General features: G+C 41.2%; 1 protein-coding gene across 1 annotated transcript in view; it reads left to right on the top strand.

Moving 5' to 3' along the window:
* Positions 1-17,880, top strand: part of ush2a (Usher syndrome 2A (autosomal recessive, mild)) — a 462,322-nt gene that overhangs the window by 31,248 nt on the left and 413,194 nt on the right. The window contains exon 4 of the mRNA XM_071365050.1: positions 17,464-17,599. Coding sequence (XP_071221151.1) covers positions 17,464-17,599 — 136 coding nt within the window. The remainder of the gene's footprint in view (positions 1-17,463; positions 17,600-17,880) is intronic.

Below are 17,880 nucleotides of genomic sequence, written 5' to 3'. Positions count from 1 at the left end.
AGACCACAAATTCAAATTGGCTATACTCAAACTCTTCAACATTATCCTCACTGCAGGTATTTTCCCCGATATTTGGAACCAGGGATTGATCACACCAATCTATAAAAATGGAGACAAATTTGACCCAAATAATTACAGAGGAATTTGCGTTAACAGCAACTTGGGGAAAATTCTCTGCAGTATTATAAATAGCAGACTACATAATTTCCTTGATGAACACAACGTCCTGAGCAGAAGCCAGATTGGATTTCTAAAAAATTATCGTACAAAGACCGCATTTACACCCTCCACACTCTAATTGATAAACAAGTTAACCAAAACAAAGGCAAAATCTACTCGTGTTTTGTAGATTTCAAGAAAGCATTTGATTCAATTTGGCACAAAGGTCTTTTTTATAAACTAATAGAAAGTGGTATTGGAGGGAAAACATATGATTTTATTAAATCAATGTACACTAAAAACAAATGTGCGGTTAACATTGGCAACAAGCAAACAGACTTCTTCTCTCAGGGGCGGGGAGTGAAACAGGGCAGCCCAATAAGTCCAACACTATTTAACATCTACATTAATGAATTGGCAAAAACATTAGAAGAATCGGCAGCACCTGGTATCACCCTACACAACACTGAAATCAAGTGTCTGCTGTACGCAGATGACCTGGTGCTGCTGTCTCCCACTAAAGAGGGGTTACAGCAGCACCTAGACCGTCTTCACAGGTTCTGTCAGACCTGGGCTCTGACCGTTAACCTAAAAAAAATATATATAATGATATTCCAAAAAAGGTCCGGAAATAAGGATGACAAATATAAATTCTATTTGGACACAGTTCTATTAGAACACACCAAAAACTACACATATCTAGGACTAAATATCAGCAACACAGGTAGCTTTCACATGGCTGTGAATGAGCTGAGAGACAAAGCAAGAAGAGCATGCCATTAAAAGGAACATCAAAATCGAAATTCCAATTAGAATCTGGCTCAAAATTTTCCAATCAGTTATAGAACCAATTGCTCTACATGGCAGTGAAGTATGGGGTCCACTCTCTAATAATGAATTTACCAAATGGGACAAACATCCAATCGAAATACTGCATGCAGAGTTTTGCAAGACTGTATTGCAAGTGCAAGTGCAAAGAAAAACTCCAAATAACACATGTAGGGCAGAATTGGGCCAATACCCCCTCCTCATTCGAATAGAAAAAAGAGCCATCAAATTTTACAACCATCTAAAAACAAGTGACCCCAAAACATTCCATCACACAGCTCTACAATGTCAAGAGATGAAACAAGAGAAGAGTCCCCTCAGCCAGCTGGTTCTGAGGCTCAGTTCACCAACCCAAACCAACCCCATAGAGCCTCAGAACAGCCCTCAGAAAATCTGGCCCAACCAAATCATCACAAAACAAAAAGAAAAATATATCACCTATTGGAAAGACACCACAAAAAATCAAAGTAAACTTCAATGCTATTTGGCTCTAAACAGACAGTACATGGTGGCAGACTATCTGACCACTGTGACTGATAGAAAACTGAGGAAAACATTGACTAGGTACAGACTCAGTGAGCACAGTCTGGCTATAGACACCAGTAGTCACAGACAAACCTGGCTGCCCAGAGAGGACAGGCTGTGCTCACTCTGCTCCAGGGGAGAGGTAGAGACAGAGCTGCATTTCCTATTACACTGTGACAAATACTCAGACCTAAGAGGATACTTCTTATAATTCAATACAAAGAATTTGAAACTATAAAAGATGATTATGAAGATGATTATTTTTATTTTTCGATATGTATACTTTGACAATGTAAGTAACAATGAACTTGCCATGTCAATAAAGTCAATTCAATTGAATTGAATTGAGTGAGAGAGGAAGAGAGAGAGGAAGAGAGAGAGGAAGAGAGAAGGAGAGAATGAGGAAGGAGAGTTGTACCTGGCATAGGGTCAGACCTCCCCTACCTCGCTACTGATCCCCCCCTTCACACTCTCACTCGGCCCCAATGCCACCCAGAATGACAGAGACGGATTGTCAGTCTGACTGAAGGTGAGGTTTGTGTCTGCATCTGTGTTAGTGTGTGCGTGTCTGTGTGAAGGTGAGGCAAGGTTGCTGCAGTCGAGAGAAGCGGACACTTTTACGCCAGCCCTCTGTCCGCTGGCAGGGGAGGAGAGAGGGCATCGGCCTGGCATAAATTACATTTATACACCTGGGGGTGGGGGGGGGGGGAAGAGAGAGAGAGAGAGAGAGAGAGAGAGAGAGAGAGAGAGAGAGAGAGAGAGAGAGAGAGAGAGAGAGAGAGAGAGAGAGAGAGAGAGAGAGAGAGAGAGAGAGAGAGAGAGAGAGAGAGAGAGAGAGAGAGAGAGAGAGAGAGAGAGAGAGAGAGAGAGAGAGAGAGAGAGAGAGAGAGAGAGAGAGAGAGAGAGAGAGAGAGAGAGAGAGAGAGAGAGAGAGAGAGAGAGAGAGAGAGAGAGAGAGATGCATAGGATCGTCTCAGCTATATTTAGTCCAGTATTACTGAAGCTGTTTTATACTGTATAATATAATTGTTATTATAATTTTGTGGGTGGTCATATTTGTCCTATTTCACACATGTACAAGTTAATACACGTGTGAATTGGAAATGTGTTTTTTTTGCGTAATGACAAACTCCCCCTGAGACATCCTCGGAGAGTTGGTTCACGGCCAGGGCCACCATTGTTCAGCACCCCTGGAGGAATTAGGTTTAAGGGCCTTGCTCAACAGATCAACAGATTTTTCACCTTGCCGGCACGAGGATTCAAACTGCCGACATTTCGTCTGCTAGCCCATTGCTCGAACCGCTAGGATACCCAAATTAGACGAAAGACCGGAGCCCTATACAGATAGTCTACTGGGTGAATTGCCACAGGGCCCAGATGTGAATAGCTCCAGCTTCTCTGTTGTGTGTTTGAGCAGCACATCAACATCTTACCAGCTGACATCTAGGCCTACCCACAGAGAGACACAGGGCTACTGGTTCTTCACATTACATTACAGTCAGTGTAGATGATGTGACTGGTAGATGAATCAGTAGGGCAGAGTGGCAGACTGTCTGGGAATGACCATATGAATGTACTCAAGGAAGGATTTGAATGAGGTTGAATGTGATACATGGAGTTGACTGATTTGAATGTGACATGATTTAAAATGAAGAACTGACTGACTTGAATTAGGTCTATGTGATATTAGTTGATATGAGTTTAGAGTGTAGCTCGAAGGAAACACTCAAACATATTCATCTCTATTCAGACGACATGTATGTATACCATTGCCCCAACTGTTGACCAGGCTGTTAGAGCGGCAATCTGACCTTGTTACCTTACAGAACGTCCTGTTTGGTTTAAAACTTGTACTTAATGTGGGAATGACTAAATACATGATGTTCTGTAGTTCTCTCCAGAATGTTCCAGATGGATTCGATATTTATTAATTGGATGGTTCTCCCAATGATCGGCTTCCCGCCTACAAATATCTGGGCATTTGGATTGACAAAGACTTCATGTTTAAAAAGCATACGGATGAACTAGTGAAAAAGCTAAGATTTAAAGTGAGCTTCTTTTTTAGAAATAGATCATTCAGGCTGTATCACAACCGGCCGTGATTGGGAGTCCCATAGGGCAGTGCACAATTGGCCCAGTGTTGTCCGGGTTTGACCGGTGTAGGTCGTCATTGTCAATAAGAATGTGTTCTTAGCTGACTTGCCTAGTTAAATAAAGGTTACATTTAAATATACTTGATAAATAAAAACATATACCAATTTCATTTAAGGACCAAAAAACTGACAGCTGTACCATATACATTGCAAAACAGTTGGGAAGAGATTTTTGATGTACCCATTCCATGGCACATGGTTTATGATACGCAAAACAACGCCAGATTCAAAACTTCTAATTTTCAATTTAAATTACTATACAAAATATTTGCAACCAATAGAACATTATATATATGGGGATACAATCTTCCCAGCTCTGCAGATTTTGCTGTGAGAAGGCAGAGTCATTAGATCATTTATTTTGGTATTGTCCATATGTAGCTCGTTTTTGGTCACAGGTCCAGGAATGGCTGAAGAATTGCAATATTTGTTAGAACTAACGCTGCAGATAGCAATACTGGGTGATTTGAAAAGCCATAGTCAATCAATCAATAATATAATTATTATTTTAGTAATTTTTAAAAATCTTTAATCTACAATCTTTAGAAGCTATGAGAATAGAAAGGTTCAGTAATTTTGTGAAGCATCACAGCACAGCGCAAATAGAAATCCCAAATGGATGGTGTTAAGAGATAGATGGGAGGGGTTGAATGGAGCTGAAGGGTGGGACTAATAACAAGATAACCAATGTAAAACATAGGGTGTCTGTAAAATGTATATAGGTTCAGAAATGTTGTAAAATAGCACAGTTACAAATATAAATCAACTGGATGGACATCAGAAATAGAGGAAGGACTAAGAACAAACAAAATATAACTATTGTAAAATAGATTGTGTCTGTAAAATGTGTATAAGATGTATAAACTGAAGGTAGAAGCCTAAGTGTTATTGTTTATTAGTTTACTCCAATTGGGGAAAGGGTGGTAGGGTTTGCGGGTAATAATAAAGGTATATTATTATTATTATTATTATATTAAAAAGTATGTATATCTATATAGGTATGTGTATGTATGTATGTATGCATATGTATGTGTATGGGTATGTACGTGTATGTATATGGATATATATTTACCCAAAAAATATATGGGGGATTGGAAATGATGCAGACAATTACATTGATGGAAGCAACAATCTATCCGCAATATTAAGCTGATCCACCCCTAAGAAAAAAAGAAAAAAGAAAAAACACCTTCTACTAAAACTGTCATTTCTTATTTGTTTTTGAAGTTACAAGCCTGAAACCTTGAACATAGACTGCTGACACCCTGTGGAAGCCATAGGAATTGCATCCAGGGAGCTATTTTACAATATGACCTTTCTCTTGCATTTCTAAGAGGATGGTGTCTCAAACAAATTTGTATGGTTTGTTTTTCTTTGGATTTTCTCCTACCATATCTATTGTGTTATATTCTCCTACATTATTTTAACATTTCTACAAATGTCAAAGTGTTTTCTTTCCAATGGTACCAATTATATGCATATCCTGGCTTCAGGGCCTGAGCTACAGGCAGTTTACTTTGGGCACGTCATTCAGGCAGAAATTGAGAAAAAAGGGGCCTAGCCCTAAGAAGTTTTAATGCACGAAATCTTAAATCTGTTTTACCTCATTTCTACCAGCATGTCATATCTGCAACCAGAAGAAAAAACTTCTCTAGGCCACTCTAGGGCTTTGTACGCACAAAGATGCGTACAAAGCCCTCCCTCGCCCTCCATTTGGCAAAACTGACCATAATTCTTTACTCCTGATTTTTGCTTTCAAGCCAAAACCCAAGTCGGAAGTACCAGTGACTTGCTCATTACGGAAGTGCTCAGATGAAGCGGATGCTACGCTACAGGATTGTTTTGCTAGCCCAGACTAGAATATGTTCCAGGATTCCTCCGATGTCATTGAGGAGTACACCACCTCAGTCACCGGCTTCATAAATAAGTGCATCAACGACGTCGCCCCCACAGTGACCCCCACAGGTTGGAGTCATTAAAACTCATTTTTCAACCACTCCACAAATTTCTTGTTAACAAACTATAGTTTTGGCAAGTCGGTTAGGACATCTACTTTGTGCATGATGCAAGAAAATTTTCCAACAATTGTTTACAGACAGATTATTTCACTTATAATTCACTGTATCACAATTCCAGTGGGTTAGAAGTTTACTGCCTTTAAACAGCTTGGAAAATTCCAGAAAATTATGTCATGGCTTTAGAAGCTTCTGATAGGCTAATTGACATAATTTGAGTCAATTGGGGGTGTACCTGTGGATATATTTCAAGGCCTACCTTCAACCTCAGTGCCTCTTTGCTTGACATCATGGGGAAATCAAAAGAAATCAGCCAAGACCTCAGAAGGTGCCACGTTCATCTGTACAAACAATAGTGCGCAAGTATAAACACCTTGGGAGCACGCAGCCGTCATACCGCTCAGGAAGGAGACGCATTCTGTCTCCTAGAGATGAACGTACTTTGGTGCGAAAGTGAAAATCAATCTCAGAACAACAGCAAAGGACCTTGTGAAGATGCTGGAGGAAACAGGTACAAAAGTATCTATATCCACATTAAAACGAGTCCTATATTGACATAACCTGAAAGGCCGCTCATCAAGGAAGAAGCCACTGCTCCAAAACCGCCATAAAAAAAACAGACTACGGTTTGCAACTGCACATGGGGACAAAGATCATACTTTTGGGAGAAATGTCCTCTGGCCTGATGAAACAAAAATAGAACTGTTTGGCCATAATGACCATCGTTATGTTTGGAGGAAAAAGGGGGAGGCTTGCAAGGTGAAAAACACCATCCCAACTGTGAAGCACGGGGGTGGCAGCATCATGTTGTGGGGGTGCGTTTCTGCAGGAGGGACTGGTGCACTTCACAAAATAGATGGCATCATGAGGGTGGAAAATTATGTTGATGTATTGAAGCAACATCTCAAGACATCAGTCAGGAAGTTAAAGCTTTTTCGCAAATGGGTCTTCCAAGTGGACATTGACCCCAAGCATACTTCCACAGTTGTGGCAAAATGGCTTAAGGACAACAAAGTCAAGGTATTGGAGTGGCCATCACAAAGCCTTGACCTCAATTCTCTAGAAAATTTGTGGGCAGAACTGAAAAAGCGTGTACGAGCAAGGAGGCCTACAAACCTGACTCAGTTACACCAGCTCTGTCAGGAGGAATGGGCCAAAATTCACCCAACTTATTGTGGGAAGCTTGTGGAAGGCTACCTAAAACGTTTGACCCAAGTTAAACAATTTAAAGGCAATGCTACCAAATACTAATTGAGTGTATGTAAACTTCTGACCCACTGGGAATGTGATGAAAGAAATAAAAGATTAAATAAATCATTCTCTCTACTATTATTCTGACATTTCACGTTCCTAAAATAAAGTGGTGATCCTAACTAAGACAGGCAATTTTTACTAGGATTAAATGTCAGGAATTGTGAAAAACTGAGTTTAAATGAATTTGGCTGAGGTGTATGTAAACCTACGACTTCAACTGTACATATCCCAACCAGAAGCCATGGATTACAGGCAACTTCCACACTGAGCTAAAGGCTACAGCTGCCGCTTTCAAGGAGCGTGACACTAATCCGGATGCTTATAAGAAATCCCGCTATGCCCTCCGACAAACCATCAAACAGGCAAACCGTCAATACAGGACTAAGATTGAATCCTACTACATCGACTCGGAGTTCAGAGACCTGGCAGTGTGGTGCAAGGACAACAACCTCTCTCGCAACATGAGACCATGACAGTTACCCCTTATCAAGCCTAGCTAGCTAGCAGTTTGCATGCACCTTTATCGTGTACAACATTATAGCTAGGGTCTGAAAGAATGATATGTATTGAATATTTGTGAAATTATTGAGAATGTCCTCAAAACTCAAATAAGCATAATTAATTGTCCTTATTTAGCATATCAAAATGCATATCAAGATCCTGATATGGACCTCAGTCAAGACTATGTGTTTTGTATGTTCTGAGAAAATATATTGTGTAGGCCTACTGTCAGTATTTGTCATCATATAGAGAAAATAAGATGTCCACATAGGCCTATCTCAGTATATCTAATGAGTCAATATCCGGCCACACCATGTATGATATCCGGAGGGAATCCAAATATGATTTGTGCATGAAAGGAAAATATGGATTTCATCAGAAATCGTCCTTATTTTCAGCATATCAGTATTTGGATATGGACCTCAGCCAAGAGAAGCATATCTGGAATTAATATAGCTTCATATCTTGAATGTGCTGAGAAAACACAGATATGCAATGTATATAATCATTATTTGTCAACATGAAGAGAGAAAATAGGATGTCTGAATATTGAATGAGTCCATATCTGGCCATAGGAAATGTCCATGTGTGATATTCGGAGTAATCCCAATATCGTACAGTGGCAAGAAAAAGTATGTGAACCCTTTGGAATTACCTGGATTTAAATTGGTCATAAAATTGTATCTGATCTTCATCTAAGTCACAACAATAGACAAACACAGTCTGCTTAAACTAATAACACACAAACAATTATACGTTTTCATGTCTTTATTGAACAAAGTATGTGAACCCTTGTATTTAATAACTGGTTGACCCTCCTTTGGCAGCAATAACCTCAACCAAACTTTTTCTTTAGATGCGGGTCAAACCTGCACAACGGTCAGGAGGAATTTTGGACCATTCTTTACAAAACTGTTTCAGTTCAGCAATATTCTTAGGATGTCTGATGTGAACCATTCTCGAGATCATGATACACAATTTTAAATCGGGTTGAGGTCAGGACTCTGACTGGGCCACTCCAGAAGGCGTATTATCTTCTGTTGAAGCCATTCTGTTGTTGATTTACTTCTGTGTTTTGAGTCATTGCCCTGTCGCATCACCCAACTTTTGTTGAGCTTCAATTGGCGGACAGATAGCCTTACATTCTACTGCAAAATGTATTGATAAACTTTGGGAATTCATTTTTCCGTCGATGATAGCAAGCTGTCCAGGCCCTGAGGCAGCAAAGCAGCCCCAAACCATGATGCTCCCTCCACCATACTTTACAGTTGGGATGAGGTTTTTATGTTGGTGTGCTCTGCCTTTATTTCTCCACACATAGTGTTGTGTGTTCCTTCCAAACAACTCAACTTTAGTTTAATCTGTCCACAGAATATTTTGCCAGAAGCGCTGTGGAACATCCAGGTGTTCTTTTGCGAACTTCAGTTTTTTTTTGGACAGCAGTGGCTTCTTCCGTGGTGTCCTCCCATGAACACCATTCTTGTTTAGTGTTCTACATATTGTAGTCTTGTCAACAAAGATGTTAGCATGTTCCAGATATTTCTGTAAGTCTTTAGCTGACATTATGATTCTTCTTAACCTCATTGAGCAATCTGCGCTGTGCTCTTGCAGTCATCTTTGCAGGGCGGCCACTCCTAGGGAGAGTAGCAACAGTGCTGAACTTTCTCCATTTATAGACAATTTGTCTTACTGTGGACTGATGAATATCAAGGCTTTTAGAGATACTTTTGTAACCCTTTCCAGCTTTATGCAAGTCAACAATTCTTAATCGTAGGTCTTCTGAGATTTCTTTTGTTCAAGGCATGGTTCACATCAGGCAATGCTTCTTGTGAATAGCAAACTCAAAATTTGTGAGTGTTTTTTACAGGGCAAGGCAGCTCTAACCAACATCTCCAATCTCGTCTCATTGATTGGACTCCAGGTTAGCTGACTCCTGATTACAATTAGCTTTTGGAAAAGTCATTAGCCTCGGGGTTCACATACTTTTTCCAACCTACACTGTGAATGTTTAAATGATGTATTCAATATAGACAAGAAAAATACAATAATGTGTGTGTTCTTTGTTTAAGCACACTGTGTTTGTCTGTTGTTGTGACTAAGATGAAGATCAGATAACATTTGATGAATGGAAATAGACATCTGTTGCAAAACACCAAAAAATGTGCCCAATGACATTCCGTTATTGTCATTGATGATGCCTACATTAATTGATATGTCTTGTTGACAAATTGACCTTTTTTGTAACCTGAATAGTCAGGACACCTGAAATGGGTCTGAAACTGTCTCGGGAAAAACAGGATGCTCACACTAACACACACGGTCAACATACTAGACTAGGCTACAATGTGTATTACCATGAACTTCTAATAGGCATACCGGTAGCCAGTGATGTAGTGGTAAAATAAATAGGTGGGTAAACTATGATTCCCGGGTGCGGTAAACAAAAATGTTTCTGAAAAGGGCGTTTTAGGCTACTTGTGTTGACCCTCCACTAGAGTCCTACACCATTGCTGGTAGCCTACCCTCTCAGCCGAGGCAATTTTACACACTTGAACACATGCAGAACAGGTAGCCTAGATTCAATATAGTATAATGATATAATTACTTTCCTTACATTAATGACATTGGAAACAGGATGTACCTGAGTTCAATTTCTAGCCTCAGGGCAAAGGGAATATTTATGTAAATAAGGTATCTGTTTTACATTTTTTATACGTTTGCTAAAATGTATCATTTCTAGAAAACTGTTTTCGCTTTGTCATTATGGGGTATTGTGTGTAGATTGTTGAGGAAAATGTTTTATTTAATATATTTTAGAATAAGGCTGTAACGTAACAAAATGTGGAAAAAGTCCGGGGGTCTGAATATTTTCCAAAAGCACTGTAAGTGTATGTAAAAGTACATAAATAATTAGCCTACATGTCAAAGTGTAGGGGAGAGCCTATGTGTATTGGCTACAGCCTGTCATAACCTGATATGGGGGAGGAGCCTGAAAATGTAGCCAAACTTTAATGAGACTATTAGTTACATTTAGGCAAGATGCCAGTGACGCTTGACAAATATAATGTAGGATCATGATTAGTATTAACGTCTAAAGGCTTGAATCTGTCGACATTTGCTGTACACGACGGTCCCCAGTCCGGAGCCTTCAGCGACGGTCCCCAGTACGGAGCTGGGGACTGACTTGCCTAGTTAAATAAAGGTGAAAAAAATAAAATAGGCTAGTGATTTTGCTTTTCGTTACTCATCTTGTTGGCTGTCGAAAAGTAAATGTGGACAGTTCTTCTGACATCTTCAGTATGCGCCATGGCCGTTGATGCCTCCGGGAAATTTGAGACCTGACTGAAACACCAAAAAAGTGTTTTCACACAACTCTCTTAAAAACACAATTATTCCCATTGAAGAACCACTTTGGGTGTTTCAGAGTTCTTCCATTCTGTTTTGAAATCAATTCAGTGTATCAGAACACTTCCATTGGGTTTACATTTAAACTCCCTCCAAACACCAGATCTCAGCTTAGGTGCACTACTTTTCATGGTTTTACTACACAATTATAGTTTTAATGAGGGGGTCAACATTTTTCCACAACACCCCTCTATAGATGTAGAGAGGCTGGAATAAAGAGAGAGAGAGTGAGATAGAGAGCTAGAGAGAGAGTGAGATAGAGAGCAGCGGCGGCCACTGATTGGCTGAATACCCGGGGAGCCAGATGGTTGGGGTTGTCAACAAAGCAGCATGACAGAAATATGATGCCAAGTTTTAGAACTACCTGTAGTTTCTTTGAGAAGATGTATAAAGTGATCTGTGCATTTGAACAACAGCATCAGTACACCTACACTACATTTCCAAAAGTATGTCGACACGTGCTCGTTGAACATCTCATTCCAAAATCATCTACTAGATGTTGGAACCTGCTTCCATTCAGCCACGAGCATTAGTGAGGTCAGGCACTGATGTTGGGTGATTAGGCATGGCGCACAGTCGGTGTCCCAATTCATCCCAAAGGTGTTTGATGGGGTTGAGTTCAGGGCTCTGTGTCCACACCGATCGACAAACCATTTCTGTATGGACCTCGTTTTGTGAATGGGGGCATTGTCATGCTGAAACAGGAAAGGGCCTTTCCCTAACTGTTGCCACAATGTTGGAAGCACAGAATCGTGTAGAATGTCATTGTATGCTGTAGTGTTAAGAGTTCCCTTCACTAGAACCAAGGGGCCTAGCTCGAACCATGAAAAACAGCCCCAGACCATTATTCCTCTTCCACCAAACTTTACAGTTGGCAGTATGAGAGCGGGATTAGGGAGATGAGAGAGAGACTATTTGCACATAATATAATATGACATTTGAAATGTCTTTATTCTTCTGGAACTTTTGTGAGTGTCATGTTTACTGTTCATTTTTATTGTTTTATTTTACTTTTGTTTATTATCTACTTCATTTGCTTTGGCAAGGTTAACATATCTTTCCCATGCCAATAAAGCCCTTAAATTGAACTGAAATTGAATTGAATAGAGATACAGTAGATAAAGAGAGAGGAAGAGCGAGAGAGAGAGGACGAGAGGGAAAGGAAGAGAGAGTGCGTGAGAGAGAGAGAGAGAGAGAGAGAGAGAGAGAGAGAGAGAGAGAGAGAGAGAGAGAGAGAGAGAGAGAGAGAGAGAGAGAGAGAGAGAGCGAGAGAGCGTGAGAGAGAGATATGTCAGCCAACCTGACTATGCAGCCATGGTGTGGTGTATCCCATCTTGTTAGCCGGGATGATTTCTGCGCATCTCCCACTTTAAAAGAATGCAGTTGTATGCTTTGTGTTCAAAGGAAAAGTCTCTCCGGAGTTCTAGCCTTTATTAAAGCATTAAAGCATTAAAGTCCTCTTATATGTGGGACTCTTCCCTCTCCCCGGAGACAGTTTTCTTTTCTTAAATCAACTATCACGCTAGTGTTAATATATATATATATATGGCCCGGGTCCTCATTGCGCTATGGGCCGGCGGTGATATAAAACATGTATATCCTGGACTGGTAATTGTATCTTTAGTGTACTTGAGTAGAACAAATGTGTTTCTCCCATGGCTGTGCTAATGTGATAAAGGGAAAAATTGGCAGTTCATCAGAGCTTCTGCTGAGACGGGGGGCAGGGGGAGAGAGGGATGGAGGGATGGAGAGAGAAGGCTTGCTGCTTCCTTGCCTCTGTACCTCCTTTACAGCTTCAATAGCCACCGTGTGACTCTATTCCATCTTTCTATATCCAGTATATTCCCCTCTCCCCTTCTCTTTTTCTCTCTCTCTCTCTCTCGCTCTCTCTCCTCTATATTCCTGACCCCCTCTCTCCTTCCCTCTCGCCTCTATACCTCTCTCTTTGTGTAAATACTGGATATCTTTATCCTCCTCCCCCTCCTCTCTTTTCAGACAGTGATATTTCACTCCTCTCTTGGCCCTGGCCCTGCTTTATACTAAAACCTGTGATAATGTAACAAATTATAAACAGGAAAACATTTCTGCTTCATTTAAATGATAAGAGTCAGTCACGAGGAGAGGACGAGACAGGACCATAAATAAAACATGGAGAGGATTGTGTGTGTGTCGGTCCGTAGCCTCATCCAGCAGCACAGGAGTATCTCTCCTCATGATATCTCCATCCCTTCTTCCCTCCCTCCATCCCTCCTTCCTCTGTTGAGTGTCTCTCTCCCCTCTGACAGCTCTACCGGCCCTGGAATGAGAGTGTGTTATCAGTGAGTGGTGTGTCAGTCACAGTGGGGTAGAGGAGGGGAAGGGTAGAGGAGGGGTCTGAGCTAGGTCAGCGAAGGCAGCGGGGGCTTGTTTGGAGTGTCAGAGACACAGGCCTCTGTATCCTGTGCGTGCGACGTGCGTGCGTGCGTGTGTATGTCAGAGTCGGAGGCCTCTCTATCCACTGTGTGTGTGTATGTGTATGCATGCGTGTGTGTATGTGTATGCATGTGTGTGTGTGTGCGTGCGTGCTTATGACAGGCGCCTCTATTGAGCTAGTGTCATCTGCAGGGCAGCAGGAAAGGGCATCTGTTCTAATGTTCAGTCCTAATACCCACTAATATCATACATCCTAATAGAAATCTTAAGCTCTCCGTCTGTTCCCGGCCTGTTTGCACAGTAATGTATTTACACATCCTCAGCTCAATGCATTTATTGTAATACGCTCTGGATAAGGCTGTCTGCTAACTGACATCAATGTAAATATAGAATAATGCCCTTCCTCTGTGTGTCGAGCATACTAATAAACTAATGTAGTGTAGATCTGATACAAACCTGCTCGGATTCACTCCTCTGAATATCTTCTGTTGCCAAAGCAGCCCATATGGGATCTCATTTAAAAACAGCTGTCGTGTCTTTACTATGGATTAAATGATATCACATGCCATTTTATGAAATCAATTCTCTGTAATTAATATTACCTAATTACCTTAATATTACCTATTACCTTAATATTTCCTAAACTAATCATGTGAATGTAATTAACTAGGAAGTCGGGGCACCACGGAAGAATGTTTATAGAGCTATTGTCTTCCGAATAAACTCTTAAAGACCTGGTAATCTTTTATATCAACAGCAGTCAATTATTAATCGTCACCTTATTTAGTCTCATCTGAACGTCGTAAAATTCTTGGTTATCTTCATGAACCCTGGCTAACAAGTTGAATCAGTAATACAACATTTGGTTTAATTATGTATTTACTAAATACCTAAATAATCACACAGAATTACATATACACAGGATGGATCATACATTGATGACTAATTATGTCATAAAAGAAACGTCCCTAGCGGACGAAACCGATATGACGGCTGGTTACACAAAGAAAGGGGGTTGGGTTTGAATGAAAGCGCGGGAAGACTGAGGAACAAAAGGATTGGGTCTCTATCGGACCTTATGAAGCTATGCCATCGTAAATACAGAATCTTATGCATTCTAAATATCCGCCCATTCGGTAAAAGGAATACGCAAGAAATATATTTACTCTGAGCTGCGCTTCGATAGATTTGTCGAAGATGGAAGGCTGGGTTGCCCAGCAGAGAACTCCCTTGTCCTTTGAATAATATTTTTGGGCGGATACGTTGTAGTACCCTGTCGTTCTGAAGAAATTGTCCGTCCTTTCCTAGGCCACGCACGTTTACAGCTGCTGCTGATAACTCGACGTCTAGGATGTATCACTTCTTTAGTGAATAAGAGTTCAAAGTTCATACCAAGTTGCCATACTATAAGCTCAAGCTATATTCTGGTTGGTGTAGTCAAATTCATCCATCCAGCGTGGCGATCGTCACCTCCACGTTGAAATTCGGCCCCTTCTAAATGTATGGACATCGGTCCCACGTCATCAGGAACACAAGGTTAATTTCCTTAGGTTGTAGTTGTTCAACCATTCGCAATCAGAGCTCACGCTGAGGTTGGCATAGTTCGTCGTGAATTGGGTCAAGGGGGCTCTTATAGAAATGTAGAAAAGGGGTTGGTTCATCCTTTCCAACCAATGCCTATTCACGTGGGCGTCGCCACTGATTGACATTTTACTTATGAAAACAATTCTCTCTTTTTAAAAGATAAGATTACATTTAATCTTTTCACAAATAGTTTCATATTTCAACATTTAAATTGCACAACAATTCCATGTGAATCTGATAACTAGAATGTGTAGACTTTCCAAGATACAGTTTATGTCATCCTATCATCAGTAATAATGTCTCAGACGACAACTGATCTAACATCATATTCTTTAAGTACCAACGGACACTTTCAACTGGTTGGATTACATAAAGAGTGTTATTTTCCCCAATCTTTTGATGTTACAATACTCTCTCTATGTTAACAAAGGGCTTTCCAAGAGTCCATTCTGTAGAGTGGAGAGAAAAAGGGGGAAAGGTATTTATGGAGGGTCATAAACCTCTCCCAACAGGGCAACATCATGACACAGCGTATAAGTAAATATTAAGTAAACTGTCGGGATTTTCCCCGAAGGGATGGAATAAGCAGGAAATCCGGAATCCGCCTATCAGGATTTCTGAAAAACCTGGGAATTTGGAAAAGTTACAGGAATTTTGCAACCTTATAAAGGCCTATAATGTTTGTAAAGGTAGTCCATACAAAATTACAGAGAGCTAACTGGGAAATTACTCAAAAATTACTCTAAAACAGATTCACACAACAGGAACAGCCTTATCATTCACACTGACATAAAGCCTCTGCTAGTTACTACCTTAATGACACTTCATCACGTTTCACCATCTCTCTCTCACTCTCTCGCTATCTCGCTCTCTCTCGCTATGCTCTGTCTGTCTACCTGTCTGTCTGTCTGTCCCAGATCAGAGTCCACAGCAGATACCTGACTCCCAACCCTGCCTTATTACATCAGCAGATAAACTAATGGGTCAGAGGGACAGGTCAGACAATGGGACATTCTACCACACACACACACACACACACACACACACACACCCATACACACACCCATACATACACACACACACGCACGGACGCACGCACGCACGCGCACACACACACACAAAACGTACACACATACACTTACACACAAACAAACACACACTGAAAGCGGAGAGCTTTTAAAGCTGTTTGTTTGCCAGTGTCCAGTGATCGGTGCTCAGTGAGTCATTAAAAGCTTTCCACTGCCACTGGCCAGGCCTTGGGTTAATCTGGGCCTGTAAAACACACTGTTCTACTGCACAGCTACATTCAATGGACTGGTTGTGAGAGATGACGTGAGAGAGAGAAAGGTGAGGGAGGCAGATAGCCTACAGCTGAGAGAGAGACAGGTAAGAAAGACAGGTGATAGACAGGTGTTAATCTGGGCCGCTCTCTACAGCACCTGCTGTCAATGGGACAGGTGAGAAATACAAGTGAGGGAAAGAAGAAGAAGAAGAATCTCGAGGGTCTCTTGAAGCAACAGTAGTTGAAAAAGAACGAAGGCAGCAAAGAGAGGTAAAAAAATAAGAAGAGAAAAAAAACATTTTCTAAAACGAACAAAGGAGTGCTGGTCGGGGTTTCAAAGGGGCGCGTGGCTCTAAGCAGGATGAAGCTCTTCCCAATTCATTTACATCACCATGACAACTCTTTAGATCTCCACGCACGCCATTGGCTGGTTACAGATTCCAAGAGCGGCCTTCTCTCTACGTCCTTCTCTTTCTCCGTTTTTCCGTCTCTCTCTCTCGCCGTCTCCGCAGTCTTCAATCAGCCGTCATGAAAGTCCAAGTCTTAAGTATCTTCCAGACAGACCGTTGTTGAGTCGATCCGAGCGCCGCCTTGCCTTCATCCCCAAAGACATTTTGGGCCAGACTTATTTCCCCTGCACCTTTTTCAACTCCTCTAAAGAGGCGAGGAGAGAAGAGGCGGATAGAAAACACTTGAGAGAGAGGGGGAATGTGTTAGAAAAGAGAGAGTGGTTTTATCTGTGCTACCACAGAGCATGCTAGCCAGACACAACAAGAGGGGGGAGGGGGATAGACATAAACATTTTGAGAGAGAGGGGAGAAAGAGAGAAGAGAGGGGAGAAAGAGAGAAGAGAGGGGGACATTGAAGGTCTATGAACATATTTCTCTGGAGTTTTGATCTAAATGGAAGCAGTTGCTTTGACTGTGTTTGTGTTTTAATATTCATGGCTGGGGTGAAGAGTGGTTTTGGTCAACAGGAAGCTCATTTGTGGCTTAGGTTTTAGAATGAGGGGGTTTCTGGTAGGGAAATAAACTGGAAGATTATCCCTGTGTGTAATTCACTCAGACTGAATCGTGAAGGCTGCTGGGCTATACATCTTACTCTCCTTCAGGGACAGGATCCCCACACTGTTAGATACTCCTTATAACGCTTGTATCAGGACAAGGCAAGGACCAGGAGATGGTCAAAACTTTGTCATTGAAATGTTAACTTTTTAACACTTCACTGTATAAAACTGAATCAAAATGTGTCAAGCACAGAATAAAGTACGTACAGTGTCAAGGACAAAGTAACATTGAGTTATGTTTGATCCACAGAATAATTGTGCATTCTAATTGGTCCACAGGTGCATGGCAAAAGCGTCAGTCTCTTCCTCGATGGACTGGAGGAGGACGGCACGCCCTTTGACACTCGACCTCTGACCTCACCCATCTCTGACATCAGAATGGACAGTACCATGAGAGTCGGACTGAGCTCTAACGGTAACAACAAGATAACACATGATGCATATATACATTACTTATAGTACATGGTATGTACACCTGCCTAGGGAAATACCATGGAAATACATGGTTGTAGGAAGACATTTCAACATGTAGGTAGATCCATGCAATCTAGGGCATAGATCTACACCCCCAGGGGGGTTATGAGCTAAGAATCACACAGGAAAGTGTTTTGAAGTGAATATGATCAACTGTGTCAGATATTTCCTTTACAGCCTCCATCAGGGTCAATAGAAACACACTGAAAATGATCGACAACA

The sequence above is a fragment of the Salvelinus alpinus genome, chromosome 25 (assembly GCF_045679555.1).
Source record: "Salvelinus alpinus chromosome 25, SLU_Salpinus.1, whole genome shotgun sequence".
Taxonomy (NCBI): domain Eukaryota; kingdom Metazoa; phylum Chordata; class Actinopteri; order Salmoniformes; family Salmonidae; genus Salvelinus; species Salvelinus alpinus.
The sequence above is the reverse complement of the archived record's forward strand: the minus strand, read 5'-3'. Positions and strand labels throughout refer to the sequence as shown.